Source organism: Hyalella azteca, unplaced genomic scaffold (assembly GCF_000764305.2).
Source record: "Hyalella azteca isolate HAZT.00-mixed unplaced genomic scaffold, Hazt_2.0.2 contig1645, whole genome shotgun sequence".
Classification (NCBI taxonomy): Eukaryota; Metazoa; Arthropoda; class Malacostraca; order Amphipoda; family Hyalellidae; genus Hyalella; species Hyalella azteca.
In genome coordinates, this window is record NW_025931949.1 from 838,624 (window position 1) to 859,068 (window position 20,445).

At 39.3% G+C, this 20,445-nt stretch overlaps 1 protein-coding gene across 1 annotated transcript in view; it reads right to left on the reverse strand.

Moving 5' to 3' along the window:
* LOC108669452 (RB1-inducible coiled-coil protein 1) overlaps nucleotides 1-20,445 on the reverse strand; it is a 43,320-nt gene that overhangs the window by 13,099 nt on the left and 9,776 nt on the right. Inside the window, exons 15-24 of the mRNA XM_047883455.1 lie at nucleotides 18,540-19,412; nucleotides 17,669-18,227; nucleotides 16,947-17,036; nucleotides 15,640-16,647; nucleotides 15,195-15,299; nucleotides 14,384-14,500; nucleotides 12,433-12,513; nucleotides 10,872-11,822; nucleotides 10,208-10,367; nucleotides 9,152-9,219 (exon numbers count right to left, since the gene is read on the reverse strand). Of these exons, the coding sequence (XP_047739411.1) occupies nucleotides 9,152-9,219; nucleotides 10,208-10,367; nucleotides 10,872-11,822; nucleotides 12,433-12,513; nucleotides 14,384-14,500; nucleotides 15,195-15,299; nucleotides 15,640-16,647; nucleotides 16,947-17,036; nucleotides 17,669-18,227; nucleotides 18,540-19,412 (4,012 nt within the window). The remainder of the gene's footprint in view (nucleotides 1-9,151; nucleotides 9,220-10,207; nucleotides 10,368-10,871; nucleotides 11,823-12,432; nucleotides 12,514-14,383; nucleotides 14,501-15,194; nucleotides 15,300-15,639; nucleotides 16,648-16,946; nucleotides 17,037-17,668; nucleotides 18,228-18,539; nucleotides 19,413-20,445) is intronic.

Here is a 20,445-nt window from a genome sequence, read left to right on the forward strand (position 1 = left end):
AGAAGCAGGTTTTTCGCAAGTCTCCAAGTAAGGTCGACCGCCACTACCTCCATTAGGTCGCTACTCATAAGCCAATAATCGCGTCTAGAAATACTCGCGAGCAAAAAAGAACAAATCTCGGCTGCAGTGATTGAACCTGTTTGCTGGGCCAGGCTAGGCGAGCAGGCCAAGCAGAACAACAACTGCATGGCACTGCCAAGCAAGACGCAGGTCACACCGACAACGCATGATGGCAAACGAGCTCTACTCGAGACAAAATTTTATTCAATTTAAGATCGGAGGATAATGATGCATACAATCGTTCTAAGGAAGAGAAATTATCCAAAATATGAGAATATACCAACGAAAAGTGGGATCTATTCTGCCACTTATGAGCACCGTGAGGGATATCAAATGACGTTAGTGGAATGCCATCAAAAATGCTCGTCAGGCAAATATCAAAAATACATTGAGCGAAAATTAGAGGAATTTGCATTAGTCCATTGACTAATGCTAGAATTTGTAAGACTTAAAGTTTTTTATGGTGCTTGGTGATAATCATAAAAGTGATAAAACTTTAAGGCACACGTGTAGAACATGCGAACGTTGGTCTTTCCTAAGACTTTAGTGTTCTCGAATATGGGAAGTCTGTGAGTGCCAAAGTGAACGAGAAATGCAAGCAGAGCGGGTGCTTGTTTTTAAAGTTGAAAGCGGCGGTGCCATAGAAGGAGCACCAAACAAGTTACGGGCGGCGCTCCATGCAGTAACAGCACCAGACTCCTCACGATCAATTAATAAGAGGAAGAAAAATTTCACCTGCTCCACCAGGTACTATCATTTTTAGGACGTGCATAGCCACATCCACGGTAAAATCCGTAGATTGAAAAATTATACGCATGAATTACAATCTAATCTATAAATTAAATTCCAGGAAAAGTTGAATGAAAATTACACTAAAAATTTTCAACAGAATCAATAATTGTCCGTTAAATTTCAACAATTTTACAGCAATCCCTTGAGCAAATACCACACTAACTAATGAAATTTAAAGGGAATCTAATTAATCGCATATCTCGCGTGTAATACGTACTGAATGTCCGCGAATTGTTATTCTTCGAAGTTGCGGAGACTATCAAGGACGAGGCAAAGAAGATGACATAGCTGAAGAGGGAGTAACTTTAAGCGTTATAAGGATAGGACTCAAGCAACAAGAGGGCGTGAGTGCGTCGTAATGTTTAGCAAGCAGAGGTAAATCTCAGCAAGCAACCGACGCTGCTGGATACAAACAGGGGCGGACAGACATAAGCGATAGCAGGAAACTTGAACTTGGCTCAACTTTTTGAATATATAAACATTCCGAGCCGTGCAGATATTAACTCGTGTATGACGCAAGCACTGCACTCAAACACAAAAATTGTGAGCTTGATAAGTACTTAATTTTTGAGCCTATCTACAGGTGTAGATTTACCTGTATAATTAGGAAATATTTTAATTGATGGGCTAGTTTCACTACCATTAAAGAGTATTTCACTACCACACACTACCTAGTTTTACTACAAAGCCTGGGCTTGAGCTGCAAAAGCTTTCAATGTACTTATATCGTATACAAGGGAGAGCATTAGAAGAACTTCTATTGCGTGACATTAACACCAAGAATGCGTTGACTCATCTCGTACAGATAAATATGAATGAAGTAATCAAGAGCCTTCACATTGACGCATTCAAATCGCGAGAACTATAACAACGATTCAGCTTGCTCTTTCTTGCAAGTAATTATTTTTCCTTATCAGATTCTACAGGTTATGAGAACCAGCAGCCAAAATATGCATGATAAAGATGTAGCTCTGTAACATGATTCATTTTAAAGCTCATTTACTTCACTTCGCTATCTAATTAGCTCGGTAGCAGCCGCTATCCAATTAACACAGGTGATCTCGCTGCAGGCCGAGCAGACATTTTACGAAATCCCAGGCACCATGAATTTTCATGAAAGTGGAATAAGAACAGTTCAGGAGCATCATTTCCACTGTTAACAAGGCGAGTTTTAAGACCACAGAAATTACTTTAAACATCCTCAAATTACAAAATTGTACAAAGAGACCCGTTTGATAGATGGCGTTTTGTTTGATCAGAAGATGGTGATTCATCAAATTGATTTCACTCTAATTTTCCACTTATATATGAATCTATATTATATATTATATGAATTATTATATGAATCTTATATTATATAAAATTATATATGAATCATTCATAAAATTTCAAAAGTCGAGTTTAGGAGTTTAGCAATTTTTCTATAACCGTCCCAAGTACCAAAACGTAAAGCTAGAACTCAAATCTCGGCATAGGGGCGTTCGTAGTCTAATAATCAAGAGTACTCTCGAGAACAAGTTCACCCCCCAAAGTGAGGCAGGGGGGCGACGCTCCTCCCCCGTTACATGCGTCCTCCCACCCGACCGCAGCCACCTCAGGCCTGCACTGATTTCTGTCCTTGAGCCACTGGCAAAAATAACGAGAAATCTGAGAAAAGTTAACCCCCATCGTCTGCTGCAACCGGAGACCACAAGGGCGGCCTTACTCCTTCAGGCACACTCGTGCTACTTCTTCATTTTATGATCTATCTGAAACTGGGACCGAAGAAACTTTTTACGCCCGATCAACCATCTCCATCTTATAAAACAACTAATTTAACACAATAAATCTAAAACGTTTCCAAGATCATACCTTTTCCTCATATTTCCCATTCAATAGCCATGAGAGTAGCAAGCAATCATATATAAGGCTTCTCGTCCACAAACAATCATACAAATTCTAGGAACCGCGCGCCATGTGCACGGTTGGTTTTGTAACGCATCCTTAAAGTTAGACAGATTTTAATCAATGTTTTTGTACAGAAGATAATCTTCTTTGATCAAAGGAAGAGAAAACAGCGCCGCGGTAAAACTATTATAAAGGTTGAAAATTTCTTCGAAGATGTCGGCACTTAAGAAATCTCATTCAAAATGGGCAAACATTCTACCGAAGCTATATTTAGAATCAATAAAAACGTTTATTTTCCGCGGAGGAACCAAAAAATTGTAAAGTTTAACAAGTTGAGCAAATGATTTTCAAACGAAGTCCTTCAAGGGTACTCTGAATCTCATTAAAATTTATAAACCAGTCGTAAGCATCTCGTGGCGGTCCACACGAAGTCTGCGGTCGGGAACGGACATTAGTAGACAGAGGCAACTTTATAAGCACGAACCTGATGTGAATAACCTTCAGCACTTGAATACAAGGACGAAGATTGCAGAGTTAAGATGCTTGAAGACAGATAAGTTTCTGTTCTCAAACTCGTGCTTAGTGTTTAGGATCGGGAAAGAATGACAAGATGAAAAATATCTACGAATCCTTCACAGGCGCGATTCTTGAAAGTACTATTCTTACACGCCGTATTAAAATAACCTTACTTCAGCGTTTAACACAGCACGAGTGCTGATCTGCGTTCGAATTAAACAAAATATCATATCGTAATTTCAAATAATTGCCCTCACAAAATAACCAATAACTCACTAGTCAAATGTCATGAGGGAATTATTTCAAAGAAGGGAACTTCAACGCCCGCTCTGTAATGATCTACACGAATGCCTTGTGCAGTCAACTTACGTTGAATTTTATCCACTTCATTAATGAAAGGCACTCGTACAAAAAATATTCGATTTAAAGACCTACTTGTTTAGTGCTAAAAAAATTGTAAAACTGTTTTAAATTTAGGATCAGTGAATGCACCATAATTAAGCAGACGAAAAAATAGCATTTGAAATCTGACCGAAAACGTTGTGACTTAGAGTGTAAATATATTTGCACTTATTATAATTCTTAATTATTAAATTCACACAAAAACAGACTGATTGCAGAGGCAAGCTAGCAAGATTTATTGAGAGGACGAACTTATCTTGCAAAGCGGCATCACAGCCTCTTCAGTTTATACGATCTTAATAATAGTGTAGTGCGCGCTGCATCAATGTACCAGCACATCACGCTGCGATCGTTTCAATGTTCATTTCCAGCTCACAATTATCGGCTAATTGAAGGCATAAAGATAATGGATAAGAAGAGCCATAAAGCCTGATCAACGAGCAGCAATGACAGCTCTGTAGTCCGCAGATTACCGATACTGAGCAGCATGACCAAACTACAGAGGTGATCATTCTCAACACAAGAGACATCAAATAAAGGCCGGGACATGGATGAGTTATAAAGTGAGCAACAGAGATTTTCTTGATCCCATTTCATCTTGAAGTGTGTAATACTAGTATCGGGGTACATATTCATCATACCTTTGCATGTGTAGTGGACAGGCAAAATCTAAAATGGAAAATATTTCCCAGAAAACTTCATGGGCAGTCCGAACGTACATGGATAAGATATTTATAACACGCTCCAAGTATTATCATATAAAACAGAAATCATCAGTTTCGAGTTGTGCACTTCACACTCGAAGCCATAAGCGGTCCTCCAGTAGAAAGCAATACAGAGTATTGACTCAACCGAGTTTTCTGATACTCGCAAGTAATGAGGCCGAGCCACAGATGAGAGGACCTAAACCGCTCCTTAACCAATAAGCAAGAGAATACGATTTTTAAGTAGCCACGGCGATGCGGTCAAATTTTTGTTACTAACAAATGTGCGCGCAGCAGTAAGAACTCACATGTACAAGCCAAGCATATTCATGGAAAGTGAAGCAAGTATAGCTTATTAGAAAAACAGGGCGTATGAAGCGACTTTCATTTCGAAACAAAAATTAACGGATGATATCATGTAATTCCATTTGAATTGTGATCAAAGAAACGTAGAAGAGGAGTAGGATTCTAAACGCGATGTGCACCGTAACACGCAAATTAACTAGCATAGTACATTTATACTGAGAATCCCTGCTACATTAAGTGGCATTTTGAAATTCTAGTCCCGAGAGCCGCCAAGAAACAATCTAGAGACTTCGGCTCACATGTAGCCCAGTGAGATGGAAGGTTGGCGAGGCAATCAATTCGTGTCCCAAGAAATCTAATCACATCAGAACAGCGCAGTCTGACTCTGCATTAGAAGACAAAACAAGGCTTCTTGTAGCCATCATCTCAAGCCCCATAATAACTAAAATACAATATTTACACTCAACCTTACGGTGAGGAGTCAACAATGTTTTAAATTGAGATGATACGAACACATCTCCGACATTAAAAAGGTAATAGATAGAAGAGGTTGCTATTAACTAACAAAATTTCTCAAGGATTTAGCTTGAATAAAATTAGCTTAATGTTCATTATGAGCAATTTAGAAACTAATATGCTTAATAAAACACTCGAAGATGCGATTAACGGTAGGCAGGGAAGCAAGTAAGCGAGTTGCTGGTAGCAAGCATTAGGCGTCAAAAGGTTTCAATAATATGTACATGGCGCCCGGGTAGTGATAGCTGCTGCTGTGCGGGAGCCTCGGGCACAAATCTCAGCAAGAGGGACCGGTTTGGTGCGATGCAGCGCGAGGGTGGGGGAGACATCCACCAGCTGAGGTGGAGGTGTCGGGTGAAGCAAGGTAGTGGGTTTACCCACGAGCCAAGCCGAGATGAAACTTTTGAGAGAGTGACAGCCAAAGCTAGCAGTGGAAAAGCGGGTAAAGAAGAGGGCAAAGAAAAGGCGTAAATCATGAGTGATTCACACCAGGTATACTAAGTGAAGAACAGACTAGAACGAGGTATATACGAGAATATCGCTTATATTGTAAGGACTAACTATGAATATCGATGGAATGCATGAATTAAACCCACTAACACTAACAGTCAAGCTCCATGACTATGGAAACATCATTTGAGGCAACTGTGAAACTTTTAGCGATCCAAAATGGCTTCCAAAAAACATCTCTCAAATATACCATGATCTAATTTACCAACATCGAAAACTTTCGGGCTGTTTAACCAGTTTTGAAGTTATTTACGAACGAGAGAGTAAGGAATTGCAGTAACGAACCCTCCTCCAGATGGAACTATAGACAACAGGGGCACAATTGAACGCCGTAAAAACTCTGGGCAGGCGCGTCATGTGTTTGCTTAAGACCAAAGTGAAGGAACGCAACGAAGAGCAAACAACTCCAGCGGAGGGCAAGCATAAGTGAGCGTTGCTTTGCAGGGGGACCAACGGCTGCAAGCAAGACACAAGTGCTGCAAGCAAGACACAAGTGCTGCAAGCAAGACACAAGTGCTGCAAGCAAGACACAAGTGCTGCAAGCAAGACGCTGCAGTAGGCCGAGAGTTGCGGTCACTTCAAGATTATGAATAATTAACAAAAATTACGGACAAGCACTGATAAATGGATCATATAGATTCCTAAAGCCTAGTACTAGAAACGAGCTTTTTAAATTATAAGGAGGATATTGGATTAAAATGAAGTTAAATACCAATATATTAGCGTCATTATTCCAAGCAGATTTATCCAAAATCTATTAACTAAAAATTTGCCTCCAATTCAAACAAGAGAATATTATTAGCGATCCTAAATTTCACGAATAAAATGAAATTATATTCAAAGAATAAACCGCAACTTTCTCAAAAATAAAGAACCAGTTCAAGAGCATGTTATTTTTAATTCATTCACAATAATATTTCATCGGTCCCTCCGTAACCCGGAATATGAGCATGTGGACGGTTCCAGTTGAAGGTTTCTATTACGAAGCGCCGAGGCCAGCTCATGAGCTCCAAAACAATCAAGCTGTCAGTTCTGTAGCGCAATGACGGCCCAAAAGTAGCAATTGTAGCGTCCTTCTTAGAAGTGCAGCGTTGGCAGGCAAGCGAAGAAGCATGGCCGTATTGGCGTAAGTGGTGGCGGTCAAAAGCGCATATTACAGTACCCGTGAAAAATAGCCAAACTACGGGCTGATGAGTATCGCGTAAGAGACCTACAAATTACACTGCTGTACGGGTAGAAGCAACATCAATAGCTCGACACTCGCAGATCATGGGCGCGAAATCATCGTCTAAGAAACCGAGCAAAAAGTGTCGTTGCAGCTATGGTGTGAGCAGCGGCAACTGGCCTTGGCAAATACGACCAATTTGATTGTAATCGCGATGAAAGATGACTATACTTGGCTTCCCGCAGTCCTAATTTAATTACATTCTCTTCATGACATGCCATAGTAGAGAAGCATGAATCAGATCGAATTTACAAAAGAATATGTGAGAAATGTGATGCCGTATTAAATCAAGAGGTGGTTTCTGTGCACGTTAAAGTGTTTCATTGAGGAATTGTCAGAATATGCGGTTCACGAAATGACTAATATTTATCAGCACATATGCAAAAGTTAAACGTCAAAAATTAACGCAAAGGTGAGCTATTCATTCGATAATAAACCGAAGTTAAAATAGAAATAAGAAATTAACAGAAAATAAATAGTAATTGATGTCAAAATTGTAAAAAATTACTAGAAAGAATCGCATTTGATTGAAAACTGATACAGATACCGAAAACCGATTTGTCTGGCAAAAAAAATGAAATCTGAAGTCAAATGCTCAAATCGAACTATAAAACACCAAGAAAAATCTGCAAACGACATACTTCCCTCGTCCATTCCCGTAAGTTTGGATTAAACTGGGATAGATAGAACTCGATCAGCCCCCTTACAAAATTGCCCATGCCAACGGAATATGGCTGACTTCCCATCTTGCGAGGACTCTTGAACTTCATGCGATTCTTTAGTTCGACAACGCAACCAATTTTCGTGCTTCATTACACGCACAAAGGTTGGCTTGAACAGGATAAATGTCGATACGGATGGATGTAACACATCGGCAAATTCATGCGTTTCTTAAGGGCATTCAAGCAATAGATTAATATCGATATCCGATAAACCAGAAATGGTCGTTAGTGGCCAGAGAAACGTGTCATGGTTACATTTGATAAGCGTCCACTTCCCTACGACTTAAAAATGCCGCACATTTGCCCATTTATGCCAAAGAAATTCGCGATTGATCCGTAGCCTTCCAAAATGCCAACGCCGAATATGAACACAAATTGTTAATAAAATCTTAGTTACAATGGTTCCAAAGCCACACAAAATAAATCCTATATACTCTAATAAAATTTAGAGTCGCCCCAGCTTCTGGTAATCCAAATCAGAAGCTGCCGCGTCTGTAGATTTTCACAGGGTAGTATATGAACAGTCGAATCAATACCAAGTGAAGTACAACACAGGTTGCGTGGTGGGATTAGATATTTAGCGCACATTTATAGGACAACAAAAATAAACACTAGAGAAATTAATAGCAGTGAGATGAGCGAGGTAAGACGCGCGTACTCTAATTCAAGAAGTGCGCGGCATGTAAGATCATGGCGGAAACTAAATAAGAAATTTGTATGTACATTATACCGAAGATTGGAAACAGGGAGAGAGAGGCAGCCGTACGGGGGTGAATAAGATTAACGGCGAAACCACTAACAAATTTCAAATTTTGGATGGATATCTAGTGATTAAAAAATACATTTAAATAAAATGGAATTAAAAAACCAAAATGAATAGTTAGGAATACTAAATCCTGAGAATAGCAATCGAATTTTTGGTGACACTTTTAAGGAAATAAAATAAACTTGAACACAACATGAAAGCGAATTTGAATAAACATTGTAGAAAACTCGCACCAGAGAAGCTACGAAATACGAGAAAGGTCGCGTGAATGAGAAATTACCAGAAAATCGTGTACTCAATAAAGCATGAAACTTGAATTGCAGTCGAAAGCAAGGTAAAATTTTTATAGGATTATTCAATGGACAGAAATAGTTTAGAAAAGCCCGATGAAAAACAAACACAAATTTTTCCTACTAAATTATTCCAAAATTCTAAACAAAATTAGAAAGAATCCAGTCGCATTATAGTGCTAAATTAGAACCATTTTAGGTGAAAACACAACGCAATGATCCCCATTATACCGTATTACAAGTATGAAAAGAAAGATTATGTTATCAGAAAGTGTTCTCTGAAAAGCTCTGATGTAGGAGTACTTGAAGGTTCAAAGATATTGTGCACGGCCTTTTTATGAAGCCAGTACGGCGCGTCAGGAACCTAGCCCACGCGATAAAACAAGGATCACTGCATGGCCACACAAGAGAATATTCTTATATTATCAGGAATATACATGAAAATGTGTACTTACTTTACGCGCCACGCAGAACTCCTTCTGAACGACCTCGGCCACGAGGGGCGTCACGAAGCCCGTCAGTTCTGAGGGAGTAGAGAACGTCTACGTAATATACTCAGTTCTCAAATGTCGTGATTAACTCCAGCATAAATAGCGTCACTGAGGTTGTTTTGGTTATCCAATACATGCTAGATGATGTTTCAAATGACTTGAACAAAAATTCTACCTCTTCACAAATCACAAGCCATGATAATTTAATAGCTATCATTTCTGAATCTAGATTAAATTTGTTAAAGCTTCGAAGAGCCCAAAATATTAGTAGTTTTAAAAGCATTTAACCTAGTCAAGAAACTGTTTGAGAAACCATGCCTTTAAGGTTGATCATTCATTAGAAATAATCTTCATGTCTCCTAGAAGAATTAAAATAAGTTTAATATGAAAGCATTAATTTTTCATTAGTTTGACTACAGTAGTCTTGATATTAAAGCTAATAATAGCGGGTGGGGTAAAATTGTGCCAAGTTCCCTAACTATTTCAAATTGCACAATAAAATTAATTTTCCTGACGAGAAAATTAATTATTCAAGTGATGAATTATCCTGTTCTCATTAGTTTTGTTATTTTATGCAAGGAGTATCAATTTTTCCTTCACAATAAGAATGGCTGTGCACTATAGCGGGCTACGAGATATAAAAAATGTACTCCAATTACAAAAATATTGATAATATTTGCATGAAGTTCTATGCATGCTACTGACCAGCGTCAAGACCGCGCACCCAACTGTCAGATAACATATATAAACTTTCTTCCAACGAAGAATATATGAAATAAAACCTGCATGAAGTATGCATGGAACTGATCAGCGTCAAGACTGGGCACCAACTGTCAGGTAACATACGTATATAAACAAATATATGAAATAACGGCAAATATATGGAATAAAACCTGCATGAAGTATGTATGCTACTGACCAGCCTCAAGACTGTCCACCCAACTGTCAGGTAACATATATAAACTTGCTTCTAACGACAAATATGTGAAATAAAACCTACATGAAGGTTATTGAACTGACCAGCGTCAAGCCCGAGCTCCTGGAAGCAGTCAGAGTGTAGGAAGTGCAGGAAGTTATGGTGCAGCAGGAAGCGGTACTGCTGATGCTGTGGATCCCACACAACCAGACACACGTCGCCTGGCTGGCACGACCCGAGCTCTACACTCACACGCAGCGCTCTCTAAACAATGTAAACATCGCTAGACTCTAATACACAATTATATATAAGATACACAAATATATATATACCATATACAAATATATAAACCATGAGAAATTTTTTTATAAAAAGTACGCTCTGGTCTTCAATTAAAACTGAATAAATAAAGAAGTTCTGCCTAACTACACAAATATATAAGCAATACGCAAAAATATATATACCACGGCTGTCAACATCATCGACACAAAATTGACTTACTAACGAAATTATTCATGAAAAACTCTTATTTCTTTCAAATACAAACTATGAAATAATTCACCTGGTATTTCATTCCGAGTTGCGCTTAAAGAATGGAACATAAGATACCTACATTCCAACTCGGCAAATTTAAGAACATTTCAGGCATACATAGAACGCAATGATCCCTTACTAAATCTCACTTCAATACATTACAATAATGGCAATATGAATAAAACAATTGACGATAATTTTCGAAATTTCCATTACTGATCAATTAAGCCTTACCTTAGCGGGGCTGGCGACAGCGCCCGGCAGCGACGTGGCGGCAGTGAAAGATTTCGACATCTCAGCGGAGGTGAAGGAGAGCACAGCTGACGCTGGGTCCGTAAGCGCTGTAGTGTCAGCCACTGAGGTGTCAGTGGCTGTGGTGTCAGTGGTTGTTGTGTATGTGGTGTCAGCCACTGAGCTGTCAGTGGCTGTGGTGTCACTGGCTGTTGTGGCAGTTGTTGTGGCGTCAGCTACTGAGCTGTCAGTGGCTGTTGTATCACTGGCTGTTGTGGCAGTGGCTGAAGTGTCACTGGCTGTTGTGGCAGTGGCTGAAGTGTCACTGGCTGTTGTGGCAGTGGCTGAAGTGTCACTGGCTGTTGTGGCAGTGGCTGAAGTGTCAGTTGCTGTGGTGTCAGTGGTTGTTGTGTCAGTGGCTGTGGCGTCAGTGGATGTGGTGTCAGCCACTGAGGTGTCAGTGGCTGTTGTATACGTCGCTGATGTGTCAGTGTCCGCTGGGACATCGGGTTCAACAGATGCATCGGGGTCAACAGATGCATCGCGGTCAGCAGATGCATCGGGGTCAGCAGATGCATCGGGGTCAGCAGATGCATCGGGGTCAACAGATGCATCGGGGTCAGCAGATGCATCGGGGTCAACAGATGCATCGGGGTCAGCAGATGCATCGGGGTCAACAGATGCATCGAGGTCAGCAGATGCATCGGGGTCAGCAGATGCATCGCGGTCAGCAGATGCATCGGGGTCAACAGATGCATCGGGGTCAGCAGATGCATCAGCGTCAACAGATGCATCGGGTTCAACACATGGATGTGTGTGTGCTAAGCCATATTCCTCAACAGAACTCTGGTCTTGAAATATATTTGCACTAGGAATTGTATCTCTAAAAGCTTCCATAGGGTCCCAGTTCAGCCACGGCACGTTATGTGTGCCCATCACGAGCATCTGTTCATCCTGTGTTCGAAATAAATATTATGTAAAGCGTGACAACATTTTTCTCACGACCTAACGTGCGCATAATTCTATCTAATTAAGGTAAAATTTTTTGTTGCATCTTTTCATTAAGTGTGTAACAACAGAGATAATAAATAATAAAAACTTCATAACCAAAATCATTTTTGCACCATGAGGAAACGAGGATTGAACAAACAATATTTTGCAAAATTTTGGCCGGGAGCAGAGAGCGAATTTTGGCTCTGACATCACAAGATTTAACTATAGAGCAAAAAACATACCTACTTGGAAAAATTCACAACTGAAATAATTCAGTACTATATGAGGAATGTTCTTCAGTACTTATTCGAATTTAAATACCGAAGAACAAAAATTCCAATTTATTTAAGAGAAATGTCACTCGTTTGCTTGAATCACAAATTCACTAAAAACTTAAAAGCAAAGAAAACTCTCACAAAAATTCATAGTATCTTTAAAGAAAACGTTATCTTTAACGTTTTCTTTAAAGATACTATAAATTTTGTGGAGTTTTCTTTGCTTTTAAGTTTTTAGTTATTTAAGAGTGATTTGTAAGGGTTATGGTAGCTTTATAGTGTGTTAACGGACTCACCAGAGCCTGCATATCGCGACCAAGTTCATGCAGCGCTACAGTGAAGGATTCTGGCCCCTCCTGACAGCGCTGTACGTGGTACTGTGAACAGAACAACTAGGACAACCAAGCTTGTTAGTACCTTGAATTATAGCAAGCAAGTGCGACATGACAGTTGACGGTGCACATTAAACGTAGAAAAAGTAGTTTAAAAAAGTGCATTAGAAAAAGTAGTAGTTAAAAAAGTGCATTAGAAAAAGTAATAAAACCATGCCACGATGAAGAACACTGAGAAATTAACGAAAACCCTTGTTAAAATTTGAATTAGTTAAATAAGCAAGCAGAAAGTAACATTTAATGCAACACAGCAGGAACATTAACACATAAAAATAAATGAACCGGAAAAATAAGCAAGAAGAAAGCAAAGATTAATTCGGTGATAGACAACATGCGCTCAGGACGTCAGTGAAGCAGCCTGTAGTGATAGAGGGGAACACGGGCAGAGGTGCACGAGTGAACACATTACAATATTAAGATGATACAATTGTTTTCACTTGAATTATCTTGCAATATTTAAGAGATTTTTGCGTGTAAAACGACCGAAATGGCTGCCTGTCATTAACAGCATACCCAAAAGCAGTCAATGCAACTGTTCACCTCGGCTGTACACGAGTCTGGTGTTTCGTACACAAAGAGAACAATCGGCAATTCCGATGAACACGATTTTGCATTGTTGAATTTTCCGAAATAGTTTAAAAATTATTCATAAAAATAAGAGGAGATCATCCGTTTATTGAAGTTTTTACAGTAAGTGTTATTAATGAAAATGAATTGTTAATCGATGAAGCTTCGTGCATCATACTTCATGTAAAGACTATATAACGAGATCATGTCGCATGAATATTCTGAACCGAAAATACACCAGAAAGAGAATGTTTTTCCATACCTTGTGATCGTACGACATAATCAAGATTATTATTGTAAAAGTTCATGGTTTTAACAAGACCCAAATAATATTGGTATGACAGAGTTCACATCAATTATCCAGGACCTGACGTGTATGCTACTTTGGTCAGCTCAATGCCGCAACATTCCACAAATGTACAACAAATGTTAGAGCGCACGCAACGACATAACACGTGCCAAACTTTTAAACACTAGCAACATTATACAGAACACAAAAAATAATGAAGAATTATTCAACTTTAGGTGTTCAGCTTCATAAAAAGGCAGAAGCAGTGAAAAAAAAGCAGCCAATTAAAACCATTTACAAAATTTAAAGATAAAAATTAAAAAAAAAAGTTTCAAGAGATGAGTCACAAATATCAAGTAGAAGCAAAACGTTCTAGAGGCGCAGGGTCAGGACAAGAATGTGATCGTGTCGGTTATTAGGAGATTAACTAAACTTCCCAATTATTCTAGCAGGATCTATAATGAACTCAACAGCCTTTATCATCAATAAGCAATGAGTAATAAATTAAGTCTCTGCTGAATAGTAAGCGCTGCAAATATTAAACGATTACGTCCAGAATAAAGTGAAAAGTTGAACAAATGTCTTGCACTTGAAAAAAAGATAAGATTATCACATAAGTAAGAGTAATGCAATTGATATGAAGCAGTGAGCAACCATGACGAAACTTTGCAACGTAACAAAGGGTGCGTGGACGCCGAACACTCCGAAATTTAAGCATAACCAATGCAAAATTGCAAGCACAAGGAGACAGCATATAAAACATTTATAACTTCATATTAAATACTGAAATTGAAACAAGCTTTTTTCAATCCACAAATATAATCAGCTTCATAGTAAATCAATCTCAAGTTAAAGAAGCCGTGTCTGACAGTCTAGATTGCTAACGTTTCTATCTTCTCGACATAATTATTGTTTATTGTAATTACTAAGCCCTGCTAATTTCATAGGAAATAAGGAATAACAACAACAGCATCTATGGTATTTAGTGCAGGTACTTACGGCTAGTTCGCGGTAATAGTCGTTCGTAGTTTGAAGAGCGTGGGTTTTTTGCTGCAGAGCTTCCAGATCACGCTTGTGCCGGGCCATCACTGCAGCTAACGTCTGCACCGAGCGATTCTGTTGCAACAAAACATTCAATATCATCTTCAGATACCGGCGTAAGTAGAAATGAGTGCAATGGTTTTAATCAACATTTCTTAACCATCTTCCAACATGTATTAACTGGCACAAAAATGGGCATTATTAAATCGTATCGAGATAATATTACAAATCCCATTTCGCCTTTCTCGAACTTTCATCCCACTTAGACTATTGATAAGGGATGACCATATGCCATATCGACCAATAACATTGATGCTAAGATTCCCTTAATATGTTTCACGATTTGTAATTTGATCATTTCATGATGTGGTATTTTTACTTACCAGCATATATAGCGCAATACTTCATATTGTAATGAATCACTATGGCGCACAGAGCTCTCTGTCGCAAGTGGCTTTTGAATGCATCCGAATGCCAAAATTATTGAACATTGAAGGCTTACATTCATGAAAGTAACATTCAACACATTTTGTTCCATCTTTTATGTACGAAAGGCACCGGAATTGCGCTAAGAATATGTAAACAAAAAATATAACTCAGTACTCACTGCGGTGAGTGACAGAGAGCGCATTTTCTCGTCGACGAAAACGTAGTCACGGACGGTCAGACGGGCGGACATGACAAGCACAATAGCGCCTTTTTTCAATAAATGAGAAAATGCGCTAAAAATGGAGCATGCAACTTGTAAGTTTAATTGCACGCGACTCACCAGAGAAGCTCTAAGTGTCCGACTCTCGTTGGACAGCCTCGTGAATTCGTCGACGTAGGCCTTGCGTTGCAGGTTGAATTGTTCCTCTAGTCTTTTCTTGAGCTCCTGATTGTACAGCAAAATGAATTTATGAAGTTTTCTCTTATTGATGAATTATAGGCATTTTTATATCATACATTCACAGATCAACGGAAACTAAAACAGTAAGTTGTGTGTAATTAAAAAATTAGCTTAGCATTCACAGTGTGCACAGTGAATAATGCAATTTGCCCTTACAATCTAAGATGCCATGAGACAATCTACCGAAGGCCAAGAAATATCATCAAAGGCATCTTATGTATTCATGAATGTAAATTTTAAACAAATAAGCTTATGCCTTAATACATATTTACGATTAACCTTCATGCTAAAATGAATAAAGACAAACCTAGACTGGCACTCTTACCTCTTGCCCAAAGGACGGCCATGAACGCATCATCTGCACCTCCCGACACTGAAGGTTCTGCTGGTACGTTGCCCTCATCATGTCCAAGTACTGCGTGATCTTCGTGACCAGAGCTGCCACGGCTTCTCTGTACGCAGAGTTCTGGGCTATGGCTGGAGGACAAGGCCTCCTCTGGTCAAGAGGCAGAAGCCAGTGCATGCCATCATGTACAGCCTGTACTATTAACTGGGCAACAATTGTCGTGTTTCGGGCTGTTTGATCATGAGTTATTTCATCAGAAAGTTCGGATCGCAGGAGCGCTTGTTGGCTTGCATTCAGACGTTTGTACATGTCTAGAACCTGTAGGTAAGAAGTCGTTTGTTCGGCCTGTGAATTTCTGCTCAATGTATTGACAGCTGTTTGCAGAAGCACCATACTATCTTGCTGTTGTTTGATTTGATCCTCTAAGGCTCGTTTTGTTTCAATCCAAGAGGTTTTGACACTATGGACCAAGCCTGACATGTTCGAAAATGCTGTGCATTCTCTTCTGTTTTCAGAAGAAGGTTCTCCCGCTTCTTCTCCAAGACTCACTCTAGGCCCGTGTTCGCTTGCAAGTTTTACATCGGCCACGCTAATCCTGAATTCGAGCTCAGCTACGCAGGCATCTTTCAACATCTTCTGGGTCATGGGTGGAAGAACCTCACAAACAACTTCCTTCTCAGTGAATAATTCAGGAATTACCTTCTGTATATCAGCGTCGAATAACTTCATCAACTCGTACCTAGCCTTCATGCCTCTCTCTGATACAAGATCTTCGAATTCAACGCTGAGGTTGTTGACTATATCCTGCCGGAGGTCATGGTAAACCTTGTCACGAAGTTCCTCCTTAAGATTTTTCATAACAACTTCACGCAGTTGTCCAGTCATGCGCTGCGTCTCCGCCTGTACTGCCGCCTGCACGGTAGCTTCTTGACGAATCCTGAGCTCGTCTCGCAGACGACACAGATCGTCGTCTGAGCTGCCCCCGCGCTGTAATACATCACGTACGCTTCTTATTAAAACAGCTCATAGGAATACGTCACGTACCAAACCTAAAAATGTTCAATAAACGCCAACAATATATTCATTTGAAACGCATAATAGCAAAATAATACTTTCAATTTAGGATTCAAAAGACTACAGGCAATGTGCTGAAATTTAAACTAAAACAAGGCTTGTTCCAAGTTTTGAGTAAATATCCGTCACGTTGTAGTTAAACAAAATCACAAGGCAGTTAAATTACTCTAACGTTTCATATATTAGTTGATTTTTTTAAATCATATCCTCACCTCTGGCGTGCCAATAGTTGACACAATTCGCTGGAATCTGCTCTGCAGCATCGCCATCTCCCTCTTGCTCTCACTCTTCAACCTCTTCGTCTGTAATACGGCAACCATATTAGGGATTTTAAATACTAAGTAAATACTCGATAAAAATTAGCAATCCAAGCACAAATCATAAGACCATAAACTATAAACACTATAACCTTTATATATAAATGATAATAAATAAATTATAAGATCATATAGCACTATAAAAACTATAACAATATAACCTTTAAAGAGTGACTGAAGCCAGTGCAACGACTACAACCTTAATAAAATGATAGCATTCAAGAATAATGTCGTTCAGCCAGCAACTAAAACCTGCAATACTTGAGCATTCCTCGTGCTGGAGTGAAGAATTAATTAACAATCGCGTGTGTAAGTATAGGGTTGATCGGCGGTTAACTCAACAGTATAATAAATATAACAATGCATTGCATGACAAATGCGACATACGAGAGCGTGATAATTCCCACTCACTCACACTTACAGTTTCTTTTTCTACCGCAACTTTCGCCTCATACATAAATTTGAGGAGATAATAATAAGAGGAAATAGGTTCCTCGCAATGACTCAAATTAACTTAAGACCAAAAATCAAAGGGGGTATTTTACATGAGGCAAGATCTACGAACCAAATATCTATAAATCATCTATAAAATATAAGGCAAGATCTACAATACTCACAAGTTCAAGCAGATTTTGTTCCTCCGCTTGGAGCCGCTCGGCATGCCACTTCTGCTTGGCTTCCTCGAGCGCAATCTTGCTCTGGTGTTTGAGATTCACAATTTCTTGGTCCTTATCTATCAACATCATCTGGAAGCTGAGATCTTCCTGGCTACGTCGCTCGGAGTTCTCGCGTGACATCATGTAGCACTTCTCGTTCAAATCGCATAGTTCTTGTTCAAGAGACGAGATCTTCGAGACGTGTTCACGGAGTTCATTTTCTAACTCGTCTCTTGAACGAACTTCTTCCCTAAGTTTAAGAAGTTCCTGCATCTGATATTGTACGTGTTTCTCTTGATTTTCCAGTTGATTGGTCCTGAACTGAAGCAGGTCCTCTCGTCTCTGTAAGTCCAGCTCCTGGCTCCTGAAGGAGTCAAGCATCTCGGTCTGTCTGGCCTCGAACGCGGCTTGCGCCTGCACCTGCGAGCTCGCGTCCGCAAGCGACGTTTCCAATTTTTCAATTCGACTCTCGTACGACGCCTTCATTTCTGACATCTCTTCGTCGTGCTCCTTCTTTAGTCTGCGGAAAAATCGTACAAGAAATACAGCTAATGCATGAGACATTTACAGAAGTCTTGATTAATGGAACGCCGTAGCTTCACCAAAAGATGTAAGCCGAAATGGTCGAAAATGTAAAGCGCTAAATGGGAGAATTTATACATGCCACGCAAATAACATTTATATAATTCAAGCAATTAAATTATCATGACAACATGCATTTTTCAATGGAAATAGAAAAATTTCTATTGAGCTATAAATTTAAAATTTTCATTCATCCCATATTAAATTTTGCAAGTGTGAAAGGCAGAAATTGAAATAATAACTGACGTACCTTTTACTTTGCTCGTAGAGGAGCTCCTCCTGAACTTGTTTGTTTAACGAAACCTTCAGCTGGAGCGTTGTGACCTTTTGCTCCAGCTGCTCCATCTCGGACGCCACTTCTTGCTTCCATTCGTCCTTCAATCGCAGTATTTCAGTCTCGTGTTCGAGACTCAACTTAGCAATGTCATTCTCAGCTTTGGCCTGAACTTCCTGCAATGAGACGTCGTGTTTGCTCTGCAATTGCTGAACTGAAGACTCGTGAGTCTGCTGGAGTTCTTTGATAGCTCGTTCATGGTCCATGTTGAGGCGCTGAACGTTCTCACTGTGGTCACCTTCGTTCTCTTGAATTGTCTTCTGAAGCTCCATTATCTGGTGGTGGTATGTCTCCACCTGAGAATCCAAGTCAGCTATTTTATACTCGGTTACCTCCTCCCACTGCCGGCGATCTTCGGCTAGAGTTCGGTTCCTAATTTCTGCGAACTTTTCGAGTGCAGTGCTCATCGTTTCAGTGGTAGCCGCCAGCAGTTTTATCCCCTGCTCTTCAGTACCTTCCTTTACTCCTTTCTCTAGAATTTCTTCAATGTCATCTTGGAGCCCAAGCATTTCTTTGAGCAGCGCATAGGGGTTATATTTCTGTGTTGTTCCCGTGTTAGACTCGTCCAAGCCGTCAAATTTCGAGGTTGTTGCCGTGTTAGACTCGTCCGAGTTTGTTTTCGAGTCATGGGGAAGGCTAGGCACTTCTGCAGCGTCTTCAAGATCATACTCGGCCGTGACATACTCCTGCGTCATCACGATCGAGTCAGGGCTGGTCGCGGGCTGCACGAAGGCAGCGTCCGTCATCTTGTCGAACTCCTCTGTGTCTGTCTCCGACTCGCGGTGCTCGCTAACACAAATAAAGGGAACATTTTATTCCACCAATAATACTATAAAAACAAGCATCAATTTAGTGAGCAAAATAAAGACTTAAATAAATACTTTGATGTCTCCGACTCGCGGTGCTCGCTAACACAAATAAAGGGAACATTTTATTTCACCAATAATACAATAAAAACAAGCAACAATTTAGTGAGCAAAATAAAGACATAAATAAATACTTTGATGTCTCCGACTCGCGGTGCTCGCTAACACATATAAAGGGAACATTTTATTTCACCAATAATATCATAAAAAAACAAGTAATTTAGTGAGAAATATAAAACTTAAATAAATACTTTGATGTCTCCAACTCGCGATGCTCGCTAACACAAATAAAGGAAACAAATTTTATTTAACCAATAATACTATAAAAAAGAAGTAACAATTTAGTGAGAAATATAAACACTTAAGTAAATACATTGGTGAAAAAGACGAGATTTATAAGATAATATATAAATCATATAATGTTCCTGCAAAGGGCGATATATTTCTATGACGTAGTTGTCAAAAAGCTATAAAATTATTTGACAAATGTTAAAATTGATTTGATTTGTTGCCATCAAGAAATTGAAATGAAGTAACTGGTAAAACAGAAAGTGAATTATGAAGTCATAGTAATTAAAATTGACGTTTCTATTGAACAAAAAGCTTGGTGCCAGCAAACTAAAGGTCAGGATAAGTTCACAAAACGGTCTCATGCTCAACAGTTCAAACAAAATACATACTAATTTGGCAATACATAAGGAACTTGAGTAAACGTTGCTTCAAAACATGGAGAAGAGGCAATAAATCAATGAATTGAATATAAATTAACGGCATCTATCTGCACGAGGCAGAACTAATAGGTGGTGGTCAGCAAACTACAAAGTGTCAGCTAGGAAATATATAGATTGTGTCACTGTAAATTAAACTACATGACATTCTAAATAATAAGTTGGAAATAAAGAAGTAAATAGTTAAGCGATGAAGTAATTGTGACCACGGAGGGATATAAAAAGGAC